We start from the raw sequence: 18,907 nt of genomic DNA on the forward strand, positions 1-18,907 counted from the left end.
CAGAAGAATAGAAGAAGAAGAAGAAGGTAGAAGAAGCTAGGTTTTAATTGAGTCAACTTAGAAGGAGTCCACCAACAAACGTCCAGATTTCAGGTGAAATTTCCATTAAAGCTCCTGACTTAATTGAGAAAAAAATAGGCATTGTAGAAACAAGAGTGATCTTAGAAAGAGTGATCCTGACATCAGTAGTTAATTTTGAGTTTAAGCTCCTTTTCCTTAGATAAGTTGATTTATTTTGGGAAACACATTTAAATAATCAGGACTCCATTAAAGATACTAATTGTAGTACTTAATTATTTATCACTACTAGGCCCTGTAGTCCGAAAAGACATAATTAATATCCTTGTTATATGTATAGAGTATAAATATATAATATAAATATATAAACTACTATTGTTTAGGACTTTATGAGCTCCCATGCTATGACATTTGTAGTATAAACACTATTATATTTATCATCTTTTATTCATGACCCATTGGCACCTGACATCTACCTTACATTTATTTAGCATGAGACGATATAACTGTAATATTGAAATCTTGTGGAAAGTAGAGACAAATGGATGCAAAAAAGGAGAAAAAAATAAACAACACCGCGTGAATAAATGAGGCCAGAGGAGCTCCTACTTGCAGTGTTTTGGTTTTTAGTTGTGATATTATGAGGCAAGACTGAGTGAGTGATGCTTCCATCTGTTGTGAAGTCTGGCCTCCTGCGGCTGAGTGGCCTGTCTGCTGACCTGGATGTGCTGAACGAGCTGAGCTGTAGCCTGACCATGAGCGATGCTGCAGCACGACGGCTCCAACACCTCAACCGCAGCTGGACCGACACCTCCAGCAGAGCCCAGGAATCCTGCAGGTCAGTGTTAGAGCAGGCTGGGGGTGGAGGGGATGAAATCCGTAGATGAATGAATGAATGAGCGAGCAGATGGGTAAATGTAATTGGCTTACAGATTAACAGTTGCACCATCGTGTGGCTATTTTTAAAACACAAAGCATGTTTCAGCTCAGAACTCTTCAGATGTGACAGCAAAGTCATAAGCAAAGTTTGAGTTTGTTTGGATTACTTTGTTTAGAAAGAAACATATCGTTGTAATGAAGTTATTGACAGCAGGACAACAGTATTCAGGAATCCCAGATGTCACCTTAGCCACGTCCTCAAGCTCTTCCCAAATCGTTCCTGGGCCAGGTGGGATGTATAGTCCCTCCATTTTAACCCCCTAGTTAGATGTACCTGGAACACTGAACCATTTTCATGGTGTCAAAATTCTGCCATATAAAAATAATGAGCTGGCATTTGGCCTATAGGTGGCACTACAGCAATATGAGGGATTTCAATCACCATAACTGCACACTAACAGAGACTTGTTCCATCAAATTACTTTACAGCCACTTTAGATGGATGTAAGGGGAGAGCAGTTGGAGTGTATTTAAATCACTTAGTACAGTGTTCAGATGGTGTGTGTGTGTGTGTGTGTTGTTTTGTGTATGTACAGTCAAGTGCAGGCAGAGGCCCTGAGGCTGCAGAGCTTTGAGCAGAAGTGTGAGAGCTGGATGAATTTTCTGCAGAGGATGGACGACAGTCTGACTGTAGATCTTTCCGGAAACTACAACGGCCTCAGAGAACAACTTGCTACACACAAGGTACTACAATAACACCACCATCTACTGAAAGGCTGATTAGATTACTTTACACACTGTGCTCTCTCACTACACTGGTTGATTATCTTTTTTACAAACTTTATTTATTGGCTTTCTGTTACTTTCCTTTCTTCAGTCCTTCCTCATTTTCTTAGTCCTTTCCTTCATTTTCTCCTTCACTTCGTCTTCTTTTTCCTTTTATTAGTTCTGTCCCCTGAATTTCTTCTTTCCTATCATCTCCCTTTCCTTCATTTCTTCTTTACACCCTACAGTCTTCTTTTTACGTCTTTTTTCCTTTCCTCCCTTCTTTTGTTTGTTTCTTGCCTCTCCATTGCCTCTCTATTTGTCTGAAAGCATGCAGAATGTTTTTCAACTTTCTGTCTTTGTTTGTTTTTTGTTTGTTTGTTTGTTTGTTTCGTTCGTTCGTTCGTTCGTTCGTTCGTTCGTTCGTTCGTTCGTTCGTTCGTTCGTTCGTTCGTTCGTTCGTTCGTTCGTTCGTTCGTTCATTCGTTCGTTCTTCTTTTTTTTTCTTCTTTCTTTCTTTCTTTCTTTCTTTCTTTCTTTCTTGAAATTGTGGCTTATGCTAAAGCACTTAATCTTGCTTTAGCAAAACTAGCACTTAAACTTGTTGTGTGGTGTTTCAGAGGTTCCAGTCTGAGCTGTCTGTTGGTCATCAGATCCTTTATTCAGTCATTAGTGAAGCTCTTCATCTGCTACAGAGAGGACAGGTGGACGACAGGTGAGATGTTTAAATTATGAAGCTTTCTGTTCTGTAAAAGCGAAAAACACAGTTTCTGTTTAGATGATGCTTGGAAGTTGAGTTTTCTTTGAATTTTGCTTTCATTCCTACCTCAAAAGCATAGCCTTGTCCATATAATTCATATTGACTTTGAATACATTTTGGCTGAAAATGTTCTCTTGTGAAGTGTTCCAAGGGAGCAAGACAAAACATTCTAAAACTTAAAGTTGAAAAAAACAAAAAACTTAACTTCTATAAATTAATTAATGAAAAATAACATCAGACTGAAACAAAATAAATGACTGTTTTTGATTTCCTAACAATAGAAAGTTTGAGATCTTTGAAAATATAGGGAAATCGCAAAAATAAAAACTAAATTCTGGAAACATTTTCCCTATTACGCTATAAGAAATGAAGGCAAACATGGTCCCTGACAAAATGAATTGAAAAAAGATTGCATCTATATATGATGAGGCTCTTACGTGTGTGTGTGTGTGTGTGTGTGTGTGTGTGTGTGTGTGTGTGTGTGTGTGTGTGCGCGCGTCCGTGCGTGTTTGTGTGTTTGCGTGTGTGTCCGGACCTGTGTCCAGGAGTGACTTCATCCTGAAGCTGACCCAGCTCAGAGAGCACTGGCAGGGGGCAGTACAGCGGGCTGACCAGCGGCGCTCCCTGGTGGAGGGTTTGGTGAAGCATTGGCACCTTTACAGCCGTAGTCTAAGAAAGCTGCAGAGGTTCCTGTCTGACACTCAGGCCCTCATCCCCCCTGCCGGGCCGGCCCGCTACAGTGTGCAGCAGCTGCGATGCTCCAAGCAGGACCTCCAGGTTTGTCTGGAATATCATGGAAGTGAACCATACTGGCTTTAATATCATCTTTAAATTTGACTTTTCAATTAATTTGGCTTTGATTTGCTGACTAAATTACACATTGTTAAAACAGACAGAGAAACTACAGAGAATAGCACATTTTATCTGGATATTTCTGCCAAACTTGTGCACAATAAATGAAGACTAAGGAGTCCTTCAGAGTCCTTCAGAGTTCTCCTCAAAGAGAAGCTGAGCCAAAGCAGTGATATCAGATGTTAACAAAAGAGAAGACAGCTGATGATTACATTTCCACTGTGATAACAATGAAATGAGAGTGAAGAGATTAGTGTGAATGATTAAAGTGAGTGATGAAGAGTGGTCCTTTCATTCAGCAGCTGCTCAATAAATGACCGACCCAGAACAAACCAAAACCAGCAGCAGGAGTCAGTGCTTAGCTTCTCTCTCCTTCTTTTCCCCAGCAAACTGAGCTGTTGCTACAGAGGTATCAGTGCACTTTCATCCACACTCTGGAACTGGGCAGGCAGCTTTTCTCCATGGGGGACGAAGAGACCCAGACTCAGATCCAGACAGATCTGTGCACCCTGCAGGAAGAATGGGAGAACCTCCACAACCTGCTGGGGAGGAGGATGGACCTTACGGATGTCATTGTCAAGGTCAGTCAGTGGAAACTTGTGACTCATGCTGGGTTTGGACCATTAAGACATTTAAAACCCCTGGTCTTATAGTTCTTAACTCTTTTCTCTGGCAGACTTTTTTGTCCATTTGAGTCTCGGTGCCAGAGCCACACTAATAAGGCACATTACGGAACAATAGCAAAGTCTCCAATGATCCCCCACTCTGTTAAGGTGTATGCAGTTGACTCCTGCTGCTGCTCTGCGGAGTATACTGTAGATCTAATGCATTAGGATTGTAAGAGCAGCAGGGTAAAAAGCAAAGAGACCCAATTTATTGTTAGATAATTCAAACAAGGTGTGCAGGTCATTTAGTTGTAGAAATTGCCTTCATGTGATGACAGATGACAGATCAGAGAAGTCTGGGATAATGTCAGGTTGTGGAGGAAATCACATGAATTTGATAACAGCTGGGTGATCTCAAACAAGTACAGGGGGAAAGATGGAAAGTAACCCAGCTCACTATTCATCTGAGAGTAGCAAACAAGCCTGCAGATCATCTATTATGCACCCAGACTTTGATGATAATAATAATCATAATAATTCAGGTAAACGTTCAAGTAACTGACAGCCATTGGGGTGAAGGTTCTTCCTGAGCAGGTCCTTATGGCTAGAGGGTAAAAAGTATTTGTGGTAAATATCCTCGATGGCAGGCAGCTGGTAGCCGTGGCGTGGATGGTGTGTTGGGCAGATTTAAGTACCGGCTGCAGGGCCTTTTCGGTCAGAACCGGAGCAGCTGCCACACCACACAGTCACAATGTTACTCAGTAAACTTGCTATCGTGCAAATGGTGAAGAAAGGTCGGGCCATTGTGTTTTATTTCAAGTTAAAGTGACTACCCAGTGTAAGAAAAACACAATGTGTTTGTACTGGACTTACAGTAGCAATCAGTGCTGCGAAACATTTGAAGCCTATTTTCACCAGTAAAATAAATAATGCAATGATTAACATGCACATGGATGTGCAGGCAAGATGTGGCAACAAATTCAGTGACATTAAATTGTACTGATCTAAAACCCTTCTGAAATATGTTATTGGTCATTTCTGAGCACATTTGCGCCGTTTGAACAATTTTCTCATTTACCTTGAGCCTTATTGAAACAGACACAGAGACATTTTTATGGCTCTCTGACCTTCCAGAGGTCCATCAGAAATTGAAGTACATTTTTAGTTTGAATGAGAAAAGAGGTTAGCTCTGCTCTTTTGTCGGGTTTTCCTTCTTTTAGTAATCAGTCTGACAGACACATTGATGTGAAATAAGGCAATCTGTAAGCTTTAGTTTCAGTGTCAAGGTTTCATATAAGACTTTTCACTCGAGATACAAGGAATGTGACTTGTATACAATTTTCTGGAGGAACAGCATTTTCTTTGTTTTTGACTTAAAGCTCTAGCAGTAACCCAAGGTAAACAGCAGTTAAGTGACTCACAGAAAGTTCTTAAGAATGATGTGATAATCATACGACTCACAATCAAAGTAACAATGAATTAATGATGATACACAAAAATAGAAAGACTATGTAACATTGATGAAAGACTTTAGAGGTTTGAACTAAAACATCTGAATCCTCATTCCTCCATTTCTTGGTTTGGTCATTGCCTGAGAGTAGCCAGGCTAATCCAATCTTGTCTAATTAACAAGGGGTTATGTTTAGGCAAACACAAGGTAAACAAATTAGATTTACAATCCCATCAGTCTCTTAGCTAGAGTGCTTTGATAAGAATTCACTTCATTGATGGTGTCTGTGTGTCACAGAACTGGGGGTGCTGCGAGGCCAGACTAGCCAACAGCATGCTGCAGCTGAAGGATGTGAAGACCAGACTCAACCAATCCATACCAGAGTTTGACGATGACCTGCAAAGTGCTGAGATATTCAGCAAGGTAAAAAAAAAAAAAAGGGAACACAAAGCACAGCACACAGCAAAACATACTTAAAAGCCTACAAGACTTTATTCATTGTTTGTAGTATGATTGTATGATACAGATTTTGAACTTTTGGGCAGAAATGCACAATAGTATGTTTGCATAAAAAAGAACTCCACCCTAACACCAAAACTCTCTCAAAGGTCTGTCACTTAAGCTTAAATGAATGAAGTAATGTGGAGGATGCTGTTGCAAAATACAATCAAAGAAATGGTTTAACAAGTAAACTTTTGGGTGTTGAAATGGCATTCATCTCCGTTTCAGCTTTTTGCCTAAACTAAACTGGGATATTCAAATACACCTGTGAAGGTTCTCAGTCATCCAGGTCATGGTATCTAAGGAAAGTTGATTCCAAGTCTCTTTGCCTGAGAATCAACTTTCCTCGGGTATTCTTATACCCAAAACTCAGCAATGCAAAAGCATCCAGTGTGAACCACCAGTTTGGACACAGTCAAAGGCTGCCTTGATGGGGACACTGTCTCAGTCCTTAGCTAATGTGTGATTATTTGTCACTTGTGACTCGGCCTTCTAAAGGTTCTTTCCAAAGCAAAACTAAAACTAATGTCCTCAAGCAGAGCCAAGTCTGAAAACAGGTTCAACCAACAACACAACTCATCCCTTCTGACCATCATGGCCTTTATCCTCTACCCCTCCCCCTCTACTCTAACCCCTCCCTCGTCCCGTCCCAGCCCTGCAGGCTGTGGCCCTTAATCCTCTCTTGGGGCGGGGAGAGAGAGACAGAGAAAAAAAGGGTGACAGAGAGCTGTAGAGAGAGAAAGCAGTCAGTACAGCGAGAGAGAGACATCAGAGAGAAGTTGTGGGAGTGAAAGAGCTGTGGAGGGGGTCCCTGACAGTTTGTTGTGGTGGTCTGTGTGTTATGGTATGCAGGAGAACGAGGATTCCCTTGAGGACTGGGCTAAGAGTCTGACGGAGCTTTCTACCATGAAGACGGATTTGTCCCAGTACATCATCACTGACGACGTCCTGCTCCTCCAAGAGCAGGTGGAGCACCTTCACTGCCAATGGGAGGAACTCTGCTTCAAGGTGAGTCTGTCTGTCTGTCTCTCTCCTGTCTAAGGCCAGTAAGACATCCCATCACTCGCTCGTATTTTACTAACACGTCTCTGTTGCACTTGGCCGCAGCAGCCTGATTATTACACTGAGGTGCTGACTGTAAGATTAGACCCAGGGGCAAGTAGCAAGTGACCAGTCTCGTCTGAGTTGGTGAGACTTTGAATTTATTATAAATGACTCTTTTAAAATCATTTTCTCATTAGCTATCCCACATAAGAGTAAGGTCCTAAAGTTCCAAACATTTTCTATCATTCAAAGAAATAACTTTAGGGAGCTGTGCAGTGAGTACTCTGAGCACATTGCTGCTTTTAAGTTTGTTGATTTCATCACTGGTTCTCCTACCTTATTACATGTCTGAAATGTAAATATCCTCAATCTGTAGTTAGATGTTAAATGTGGCAAACCATCGACAAAGACACAGCAATTGTGTCAGTGGTCCCCAGGTTTAGTTGTAGAATTGCTCTGATATAAATGCACCCGAAAGAACATTGTATCAAGTTGTCACTTGTGCAGAGATGGACAGAAACCCCCTTTCAAAATCTCTGTTATGCCCCTGTAGATTCATTCTAGACAGGAAACCCTGCAGGACTACAGAGTGAGGAGACACCAGAGAACTGTTAGGGCTCACAGTCAAGAAGTACTCAGGTGTAGGACCAAGGGACAGAAGTTGGCGGAGAGACAAAAGGAATGCAGCAAAAATATTTATTTTATGAAATTAGTACCTTCTGGAAGAAGTTTTTTTTGGCAGCTCTGACAAATGTAGAGGTCAAATAAAGAAACAATATAAAGTCCTTAAAAGTTTTATAGTATACTGTATGTACTGTATGTCCTTTCAGAAAAGGGTTTTTTGTAATAAAACCCCTTTTCTAAATAATCTGAAAGGACATTTTGTGTTTAGATATATTGTAATGTCTTATAACTAACAGTGAAATCATCATTAAATTGATGCTATACATTTTAACATATATTCTTTGTAAGTCTCTTAGTAATCACTGTCAAAGGGCTAAACCCATGAACTAGGAGTCAAGTTAGTAAATCTCTGCTCGTCTTTTGAGGGGGCCAACTAGTCTGGGTGGGGGTTGTGAGTGGGGTGAGGGGCCTTGTGGGAACAGATGGAGAAATGAGCAGAAGTCTCAGGAAGAAGAGCATTTGTATTTAAATTAGTTCAGGGGGTGGGGGGGGGGTTACTCTCACTCTTAGTGTAGATGTGCCAGATGTTTGTTGTTTTGTCTCAGGCCACGCCCATACATACAATAACCTTATTTGACAACTTCCATAAATGTCCTGTAATTTATCAAGACTGATAACATTTAGGAATACATGGCCATACACACTGTGTGATTCAAAAACATCACTGTCTTAGCAGCAAGGTCTCCAGAGCAGAGTGACACACTGTCTTTACAATCCTCTGCATCCCTCTCCACTGTGCTAATAAACTAGATGTGTGAAATGTTAGTTTAATGTCACTGCTACTCTGCATCCCACATAGATACTGTAGATTAGGTGTCAAGCTTAAGACATTTCTGTCTTCATGTTGTCTATGTCTTAGGTGTCTCTACGTAAACAGGAGATTGCAGACCGCTTGAATGCCTGGATGATCTTCAACGAGAAGAACAAGGAGCTGTGTGAATGGCTGACGCAAATGGAGAACAAAGTGGCACATAACTCGGACCTCAATATAGAGGAGATGGTGGAGAAACTAAAAAAGGTAGGGAGCTGCTTGTTAAAATGAATTTTGAATGAACATATAGAGTAAGCACATACACTTGTTAAGTTTTTGTCCAGTAAAGGTCGGGCAACGGGCAAAGTTTCATCAACAGTAACATTTTGGAAAATAGCTTTTTTTTAAATCAAAAATGCACCTCAGTATTGGAATTAAAGCTCCATTCCTTTGTTATCAAGTAAAACTATTTCTGCTAAAATTTTCAGTTTGCAATGCCATTCAGTCAACACAGTGCAATACAAGCTGCACTAAGTTAGGACTTATTTCGGACATGTTGTGGACATGTTTGACACTGAGACAGACGGTCTGAGCTGGGAATTGTCTCTGATTGTGAAAGAGCCAACAGCTGTTCCTGTCTCAGCAGGAGCTTGCAGGCTTGTTTTGTGACAAACCACTGCCCCTTTCATTTGTTACGGTGTGTGTGAGAGAGAGATGGAGAGAGAGAGTGAGATGATTTTGGGGTGTGGAGAATGGTAAAGGTGACTGCTCTAACAGAAACCTAAACTTATTGCCTGGCATTAATAAAAGCACCCCCGCCCTGAAAGTGTCTGAAAAGGCTCTTGGACTTAAGTGTGACATTGTAAATGAAGCCCCCCCCCCCACCGGCACCAAGCTCCTGCCGCCTCCGGTCACCTCCTTTAACTTTATTGCTCTCTGGAAAACATCCAAATCATCAGACGTTTGCTCAAACTGTACCAAATTATCTAAAGTTGAAGATTAGATTTATTGTTGGGTGAAAACCTCATGACTCCAGAAGAAAAGAAGGAAATACATGCAGGTAAACAGCACTCACTTATAACTCCGGTCTCACGTTTTCCACCAGGACTGTATGGAGGAGATCAACCTGTTCAGTGAGAATAAAACCCATCTGAAGCAGCTCGGAGAACAACTCATCACCGCCAGCAACAAAACCAAAGAGACAGAGATCAACGACAAGCTGAAAGACATCAACGACCGCTGGCAGCATCTGTTTGACCACATAGAGGCTAGGTAAGGAAAACGGAATGAAGGAGGAAGCGGTGAATTGTTGTATTCCAGGGAAAATGATTGTATATTCAACTTCAAGTTTCAATGCTTGTGAGATGTGATTGGATAATTCATGATTGATCCAGGCTTAGGGTTCATCATACATTATTACTTTGTGAGGGTTGATGATCATAGGAATTATATTTAGAAATGGCAGAAAATCTAGTTAGGCACAAATGGCATATATGGATGGAAACAGATAGAGCCCAGAAATCCTGGAAAATCTGCTTCTTTGACTGCTTATGGTTCAAATTGTATTGGCCAAAATGTAAAGGTGGACACTACAGTGTCACCTTCAGACCAACTGCTACCGAAATGGATTAATGGCCCACTAAGTTTCATGAAAATCAAGCTGACCACCATACCGAGGTATTCATCATCATACACCTGGCAAAAGCAGGAGGAAGGAGTAGTGGAAGGAAGGAAGGAAGGAAGCGCTGAAGGAGTGGGGGTTTCATTCAAATCAGATTGTGGCTTTTTCAGCTTCTATTAAATATTATCAGTCACATAGTCACATGTTCTTACCTCCTGTGTCAGCGATCTTGCTATATCATGTCTTTTCAAACTGTGACGGTTGTATTGATCGATTACCATAAGAAAACTCTTCTTTGATCACGGCTTCCCTTTTCCCATTGGTGTTCATTTCAGTGCCTTTGACTGTTTTCATACCTGGGGTTTGCACTGGATTGCGACCTTTAGTTCCATTATATCTTTGTTATTTTGTTGGGTAGGTTTCTCATTGCATGGATATTAACCTGATCAGAGGAAATGAGTTGTTGAAGGGCATGCCTGTGATGACGGATCTGTCAGTCATTGGTCTGAAATCATGCTTGACTTAAGGGCAAAATAACAAGAAAGAAGCTTGGAGCCTTGACAGCATTTCTGCTTTGGCGTTCCTACCAAACACGGCTATCAAATACTGCTCGACATTGAAACCAGGGAAAACTCGATATATGTTCAACACTGTTTTGTTTCGCACCACTCCTGCCTGTCCAAACGAATCCCTGTCATAGTGTTAACACATAATGGCATGATTCAAATGGATTAAACACTGCAGGTGTGAAATCAACCTCAGAGTACCAGGGTTCACTTCTTTGGTCTGCATTGCATGAGAAAAATGATCCAAACAAAGTTAGGTTGGTGCAGTTAGGTTGTTGGTTGTTGTTGCTGCTGCTTGACAAGCCTCTGTTGAACTTCTCTACAGACCCCACACTTTCATCAGCTGTCATTAAAGGAAAATTGAGTTTTTGTATGTTTGTAGGCACAGTGTTGTAGATTTTGTGCCAGAATGTTTTTAGTATTTGAGAGAAGTTTTTTTGTTTTATCAATGTTTTTCCTACAATTCTTCTGTTTGCTTGACAAAACAGAACGAAAGACTTTGGTTTGAAGCTAAGCTGATGTGGAAGCATGGCTACTGACGGGATAAATTTAATGGTTTTGCTTACTTTGGTTCATTTTTATGAGCTGTCTGGAAACATGTCATTGCTTTACCATAAAACAGATGTTTTGGTATTGTCTCTCATGACCAGGGGTTATGAATGGGACAATATAAATGACCCACATGAAGATTTGTTGCTAGGTGTGGGCACTTGTCCCCCAGCAGAAAGTGACAAAGTGAAGCCTGAATGTGTAAAGTGAAGAGGAGGAAGTCTGTGAATGTTCCATCTTTTGCTTCTTGTTGATGTTTATCAGCAGAAGGTGGGCTAAGTTGTTGGTTTCCTCTCTCAGGCCACATCTGTTCTTCTTGCCACTGTTATGGCTGGAGATTAAATCTGAAAAGCTCCCAGCCAACAGGAGTGATGGGGCATTAATGTCATTAATCCATAAATGCAAATCCCATTCCTGCACAGAGGGGAGCGGTCACTATGTGGAGGGACATTGTGCAGGCTTAGTCCCACTGTACTGCTAAGCTACACGAGAACAGCATGATGAGATGTGACAGACAAAAATAAACACAGAGAATGATTTTAAGATTATTTAAGAGTCCCTGAGTTCTTGAAAAGGTGTGAGATGCACTTAAGGCAGTCACGGAGGCAAAGGGAGAACAATGTTCATATATTCCCCTTTCTACTCCTCTCCACACTGGGACTTTTGTGTTTTATCCATTTTGTTTTATGATGTTTAAATGCATTTCTCTATTTTAAGGTCATGAACTGGATGCCTTGTTTACAAACGACCTGAAAAGACTCCAGGTTGTATATTTGAGGCTCCCTCACCGGAGAGGTCTATGCTGTTTATGATGTTTGACCGCTTGATTGCTCAGGCTTGGTGAGAAGGTTCAGATTTGATCTTGTGGTAGCACACCTTGCTGCTCCCCCTCAAGGCTGATCTCTGAAACAAATATGCAACGTGAGCCGTCGCTTGTGACCATATTTCTCTCCTTCACCCCCTGATGTGTTCCAGGAAGGATGCAGGGTTGTTTCAAACTGATCTTCACATTATTCAGGTTCACAAATTCACTCAGCATTTTGATTCAGATCGAACTGAAGTGAGCTAAGCTGCACTACAGGAATGTGTTCTCGTAGCCAGATGGGTAAATCAGTGCGGGTGGGGGATGGCGGTGACTTAGATATGCCGTATGGCGGCTGCTCAGTGGACAGGCCTGCTCTCTGGTACTCCTTCAAATAAAATTGATTTTATTTGTCATTTTTCATAAACCAAGTTATCATCCACCTAAGAAATCATGTAGCTGAAATAAAACAATAATGATTAAACCTGCAGTCAATTTAACGTTTGTATTCTACAACAACAGATCGTCTGATTCAGTTTTACTTTATCCTGTATCACCGTGACTAAATTATATGGCGTCTTCTTTCTGTTTTGGTAATCTGCAAACCAACACATTTATGCTGAGGTGGCTGATAAACACTCAAATAAGCTTTACTGAGAAGGTCAAAAGTTTGCAAGTCCAATCAAGACAAAAAGAGGGAGGATCAAGACGCTGAGCACAGCAGAGGGCGGAGCCTCAAAAGCTCAGCCATGTGGCTCAGGGGCGGGATGTGGACGAGGGTCTTCATTGATTGTCACGCTCCCTCTCCATTCATCCCCTACTCTATGGTCAAAGACAGAGGACACATCTCTCTACTAATGACGTCCAAAGAGCGGTGGGTCTGCTGCCAGCGCCCCCACCTTGGCCTGCCACCCTGTCCTCCTCAGGGTCTGACCGGCATGCTGACACTAAGCCTGTTAACAAGACACGAGCCACGTGCTATAATGGAATGTGAGCCTGTCAAACTCTTAGTTGTATTGTGCGCCAAAAGAGTATTATCCCCTGCGTATTGTCACTGAATTTATACGATATGAATTGTGTTGGGTAAGACATTAAGTCCAGATTTCTCTCTAGCTAACTAGGCTCCCAAATAATCCTGTAATTATTACATACAACCCACAATTATGACTTCCATAAAATATGACACACAGTAGAGGAATTGTGCCACCGTGTGTATCTGGATTACTGAGTGTCACTGGTTGTGATGTAGAGTAGAGCTGACAGGACGTCTTGCAAAGGCTGCTGGCAAGGTTAAGTGATCCATGAAGCCCACTGAGCTACAAATCCACTTTTAGCCACCAACACATACACACTGAAACACCTCGATGGATGGAGCAGTCCCATTGAATCTGGCCTCCATTTGCTGCCCTTGACTGTGCTGAAGCTTGGAGAGAACGTCACGTAAAGAATTCCTCCTTTGCTTAAATCACCACCAGAATGCAGAACACAGAAGTGAAGCCGCGCCAGTGTCGCTATCTGTCCTGTGCCACTGACTCACATGTTTGCATAAGCGTGGCAGAGGTGGAGAGGAGCGGGGAGATCGTGTTCATAGTCAGCAATGACTGTGTTGATCTTCATCCTTTGTCTGCATCTCGACTGCTGAGCTTCGCCTTGCTATGGGATTAGATGTGTTGACACTGGCCCACTGGTCGCTTTTGTCCCCCAAAACAAACTGGGTGCTCCGTCACCCTGCCCAGCAGCTGCTGTCTGCTGACACGAGCCTTTGTGCCGCAGGGCCCTCAGCCTCAGGGACCACTGTTAGCCCAGGGCCACCACGCTCCCTCCTCACTCCTTATTGTCTGAATGAGAAGCACACGAGGCAGATGTTTTTTTCTTTCAAGGATCACCCTGCTCTTCTCTCCTTTTCTCACCTCCTCGCTCCAGGAGTCTGCCACAGACCTCCATTATCGTCACAGTTTTTGTTTCTAAATTCAGTTAATTTGACCGACTCCGCCGTTATACTTTATTTATGGTTGTGTTGTTAACACCAACATAAAAAATCAAGCACTCTGCTACTTGCATCTATTGTCAAGTGGTAGTAGATCTGGTTACCATCGTGATGATGTCATGTGTTTCAACGGCGTCTCATGTATTGCAGGCTCTGTTGCCACACTGATTTATGAAGATTGAACAAAGGAGTGTGTGACTGAGACTGAGAGTTGGGGTTGAGAGTTTAGTGCCGTGTGTGTGTGTGTGTGTGTGTGTGTGTGTGTGTGTGTGTGTGTGTGTGTGCGTGTGTGTGTGTGTGAGATCTCAAGCTACTCAGGGATTTCTGATGTGTTTGTGTCTGCTTCTTATTCAAAATCATTAGTTGGCAAGAGGACACAGATGTTTTGTCATAAAGCTTCCTTGAGTTTAGGCTTTGTGCTGACACGTTTGCATTTTAGTTGTTGGTCATCAGTAAAAATGTTAATTACCACTCTTTCATCTTGGAATTTGAATAGATATATTTCCGAATTCTATATTTTAGCTATTGCAAACGTGTATAAAGATGTGAAGCAAGAGGAGGGAAGGGAAGGATAGAAAGACAAAGAATGAAAAGAAAGGAAAAAAGACAGCTAAAGCAAAAAAAATAGAAGAAGAATAGAAGGAAGAAAGGCATATTGAAGATGGAGAACTTTCTGAATCTGTAAAAGTAACTACACCTGTCAGATAAATGTAGTATTCTCCCCCCTGTCAGCTTTTACACACTTAACACACTCTTTCAGACCTGTAATATACGAGTACCGCACACCCCGGGCTGGTTTATATGAAAGCAAGTAAGGTGGCAGATGGAGGTTTTCCAAGTGGTGGTTCCCTGCTGGGTCCGCCTGTGTCAGCGGCTTCGGCCCTGTAGGTGGTAACATCCACCGTCGTGTCTAATAGCACCAACAGCTGCACCTGTGAGCCAATAAAGACCTGGACTCACTGTAATGAGCCTTCTCACTGTGTCCGCTGCTCTGATGTACATGCTCCACTCCTTCAGATTGACATCGGGTGAAAAATTACTAATTTACAACATTTAAAAACGATACGCCTAGGTTACTGTCATCTTTTTTTAAATTCTGTTTTTTTAGATGGATTTTCGGAAAAGCCTCTAAAAGTGACTCTTCGAGACATGATAGCTTCTGTTAGGAGCTTACTATCCTATAGTCACACCCAAGTGAGATCGCACACCAGTTTGCAGCTTGTGAGATGTTGTCGTGTTGATAGTAGTAGAAGGAATGCTGTGCAGCTATACATGCAGGGTGTCGCAAGAGAAACAAATGATTTATAAGGTGTTACCATCGTTAGCATTAGCATTAGCATATGATACGTTTTTATTGTTGTACCTTCAATTATTTAATTATTTTCCTCCTTTGGTGTCCTCGAGTGAACTTGTGAGACTGCATCAAGCCGTTTGGTGAGGCTGTGGAAGAGGAATGAGGATGTAGGAAGGAGGAGGGGACTGCAGAGTAGGGAGGTGTGTATGTTAGGGGGGGGGCTGCCGGTTGCTAACGGATGCTTAGCGGATGAACCATCGGCATGGCGTAGTCTCCTCACCAGGCTGTAAGTACCGCTCACCCTGATCCTTCATTTCCCACAGCCTGGCACACGCGACAGGCCAGGGCGGGACTGGAGAGGCTGCGAGGAAAGAGCAGATGTGTTGCATTTGGTGGTCTGTGAGAAAGAGAGGGAAGCGGAGGAGAGCAGGGATGGAGGGGGATGGGCCGGGCTTTTGTCCGTGCGTGCATGCATGTACGCGTGCAGGCATGCAGTGTCATTTACAGCAAATTCACTATGTGTGAGTGTGTGTGTGTGTATGTGCGTGTGTGGTATTTCTACAAATTGGCAGCTTGTGTGTCTTCCATGATACATAGAATGTCCATGGAAGACACTTGTAGTAGGTCTGAGTGTGATGGATGCCATATATGCTGCTGTGATCACATACCCTCCAGCCCACATCTACATACGCACACATGCACGCACACACGCACGCACACACGCACGCACACAGAAGCATCAGCATTGATCCTTACTGGCCACAAATGGGTACAGGTCGATTCTCTGCCTGTCTATTTCTTAATTACCATAGCAAATTACCAAAAATGTAAGTAAGACACAGGCATGGACTGAATGCAATGGATTATATGGTTTGCTGAATGTTGAGTGGTTGGGGTATGAGAAGTAAATACAATGATTTATTCTTTGGTGTTTACATGACAACACTTTATTACCTAAACAACCTGAACAACTTGAACAACCAGCTTGTTGTTTTGATAACCTAAACAACCTAAACAATAACCCGTTCCATTAAATCAAAAGATTTAATGGAATGGGTTTTGCAGTTCAGTTGGCCTAATGAACAACAGTGTCATTACCTGAAATAGCCTGTTTTCACTCGGTGTGCAGTAGTGCTGCAAAGTAATGCATTGCCATATTTTCATAATAGCGTCTAAATTAAAAATAAAATAATTCACAGCTTTTTTCCATTACAAAAATTAGGGAAAATAAGAAAACGTTTTTTTCATCATCTTTAATTTTGTCAGGGACCTCGGCACAAAAAGCAGGATCCAAATGCGCGACTCGCGAAGGGGTTCAAATAACAACATCCTTTACTCTTAATAAACAAGGCTTTACAAAAATAAGCATGAGGCCAGAAACTAGACTAGACGTAATACTTGGACCTGAACACTCAACTTGACAAGACGTTAGGAGACAAACAGGCCCAGGACAAGGGGAGACATGGACTACTATACATGAGGTAATGAGACACAGGTGACAACAATCAAGGCAATCAGGGCAGACGATCACAAGACATGAGTGACGGTACTTAACATAACGTGAGACAAGGACCAGACATTAAACACTGAACATGAACTAAACTATAACATGGCGTGACTATGATTTAAGGACATGACTTGAACACTGAACATGAACTAAAGTTAAACTATAAAACGTGGCATGACATGACAAATAGCTCCAGTCACAACAACAACAACTAAAAATACGTAAGAGCTGTGGGTGCGGCAGAATGCAGACATGTGGAGCTGGACTGGAATGCTGGAGCTCCACATTCTCTCCCCGACAAACATGTAGGTCAGTCTGCAGCTCAGTAATAATGGCTCCTGTTGTGTCATAGGTGGGAATGAACGCAGGGCTTCCTAGACATGCTGTTGGCAGCCCATAATGCTTATATGTAGATGAAGCTATGGGGTTGAACTCTGGCAGGGTGCAGGCTCTGATTCTCAGTGAGGCCAAGCTTCACTCAACTCTCTAAATTAGTAAACACACACACACACACACACACACACACACACACACACACACACACACACACACACACACACACAATGATATAGGAATCCAAGTTGAAATTAAGTTATTTGCTTTAGAAAATACAATGTTTTTAACATGCATATATAGTTTACATGTACTTTTAGGAACTCTGCTGCATAATTAGCAGTTAATTGCGTGTTCTACCAGTTCTACCTCTCCCCTCCAATCCTCACACTAGATCCACTAGGTCCTCATTTCTGTAAACTGCAGTGAAGTGTTTTGTTAAAGCAGGAAACACATTTTTTAGGTATTCTGAAATATAAAACACTGAGAAAACTATCTAAAGAAAATATATAACACTGACAAAACAGCTTGCCTTAAAAATAACATCTACCTTGATGTAATGCCAGTTGCATGAGTAGTTACTGAGCACAAAAAGACAAGCAATAGTGAATATTGTTAATGAGCAGAGCCCCTCCAAAATAAGAGTTCCCTCCATTGTTATCCAGAATACAGAGCACTGTATCTGCCCTTGAATCAAATAATTGAAAACTCATTATCCTACAATCAATGAATGCCTTTCAGGTAAGCTAGCCTTTTTTTAAGGAAAAATGAAGAGAACAAAAAACTGCAATACATGCAAAATACAAGCATGAAGACGCTTAACGAGTTTTTGACTGTAAGTGAAACCTGTCCAAACTGATTGAGCCCCTTTTGTTTTGTGCAGGGTGAGCAAGCTGAAGGAGACGCTGGTGACGGTGCAGCAGCTCGATAAGAACATGAGCAACCTGCGGACGTGGCTGTCTCGTATCGAGGCAGAGCTGGCCAAGCCGGTGGTCTACAACATCTGCCACAGCGAGGAGATCCAGAGGAAACTCACTGAGCAGCAGGTGGGTGGAGACTTCCTGTTCACTATTTGCTCAATAACAAGAAAAAAATATTTCATAAGCAAAAAAGCGATCCACCTCTTTGGCCAAACATTTGTCTGTAACTTGCTATACCACCCAAAACCTTTTCTGTGTACATTTGTCTTTTAAATTGAAATTTATCAGCACAATCTCAATTAGATAATGGTGGTAGTTGCCTGGATTAATATAGATCTTACGTATCTTTAATAACACACACACATGAAAACACAACAGAACACTGTTGGCAGATGTAATTTTTTGGCAAAGATCCCTCAGATTTGATTATTAAAAAGTTTTACAGAAGCTGAAAAATGTAAACTGTATCAGCATTTTTCTGCCCCTTTGAGTTTGAATTATATTAAGTATTAGCATAAAATAGTTTTTATTTGGTATGTAGGCAACTTTCTTCTGTCTCTCTCTCATTTACCATCCAGATCATGGATAAAATAATATAAAAGCCTTGCAGTCCTGTGGGCAGGGACCTGGGCAATTTGTCCTGTTTTGAAGCTGCGGCTGCGAGTGAAACTGAGAGAAGAGCTCTGTATGATTCAGCCTGGTTGTGAAGAATTTGCCACATATTCTCGCTCAGCGTAATGACAGAGGGGAAGACTAATATGTGCTCAAAGTAACGTCTCAGCATGTTGCAAAAAAAAAGACATTTGTAGGTTCAGAGCTGTGGCAGTGGGCTGAGGGCTGTGAAAAGCAGAGGGTGGACAGACCAACATGCCAGAGGAAATGGACTTTAGTCTGTTTGTCCATTTGTTGTGCTCGTTTTTAAAATTTTGACTGAAGGTTAAAAGGTTCCGAATCAGAAATTCAACATTTTAATTGAATGGAGTGAAGCCTTAGTGGAGGAGTTGTAGTGTCTTGGGGGT

At 41.9% G+C, this 18,907-nt stretch overlaps 1 protein-coding gene across 2 annotated transcripts in view; it reads left to right on the plus strand.

The window, feature by feature from the left end:
- Positions 1–18,907, plus strand: part of LOC142995604 (nesprin-2-like) — a 61,693-nt gene that overhangs the window by 30,115 nt on the left and 12,671 nt on the right. For both annotated transcript variants that reach the window (XM_076146720.1, XM_076146722.1), the window contains exons 22-31: positions 702–856; positions 1,494–1,641; positions 2,283–2,377; positions 2,968–3,199; positions 3,661–3,855; positions 5,627–5,752; positions 6,683–6,838; positions 8,418–8,576; positions 9,415–9,581; positions 17,852–18,014. In XM_076146720.1, the coding sequence (XP_076002835.1) occupies positions 702–856; positions 1,494–1,641; positions 2,283–2,377; positions 2,968–3,199; positions 3,661–3,855; positions 5,627–5,752; positions 6,683–6,838; positions 8,418–8,576; positions 9,415–9,581; positions 17,852–18,014 (1,596 nt within the window). The remainder of the gene's footprint in view (positions 1–701; positions 857–1,493; positions 1,642–2,282; positions 2,378–2,967; positions 3,200–3,660; positions 3,856–5,626; positions 5,753–6,682; positions 6,839–8,417; positions 8,577–9,414; positions 9,582–17,851; positions 18,015–18,907) is intronic.

The sequence above is a fragment of the Genypterus blacodes genome, unplaced genomic scaffold, assembly GCF_046128005.1.
Source record: "Genypterus blacodes isolate CSIRO-AG114 ecotype Tasmania unplaced genomic scaffold, CSIRO-AGI_Gbla_v1 ptg000033l_1, whole genome shotgun sequence".
In the NCBI taxonomy this organism is placed as follows: Eukaryota; Metazoa; Chordata; class Actinopteri; order Ophidiiformes; family Ophidiidae; genus Genypterus; species Genypterus blacodes.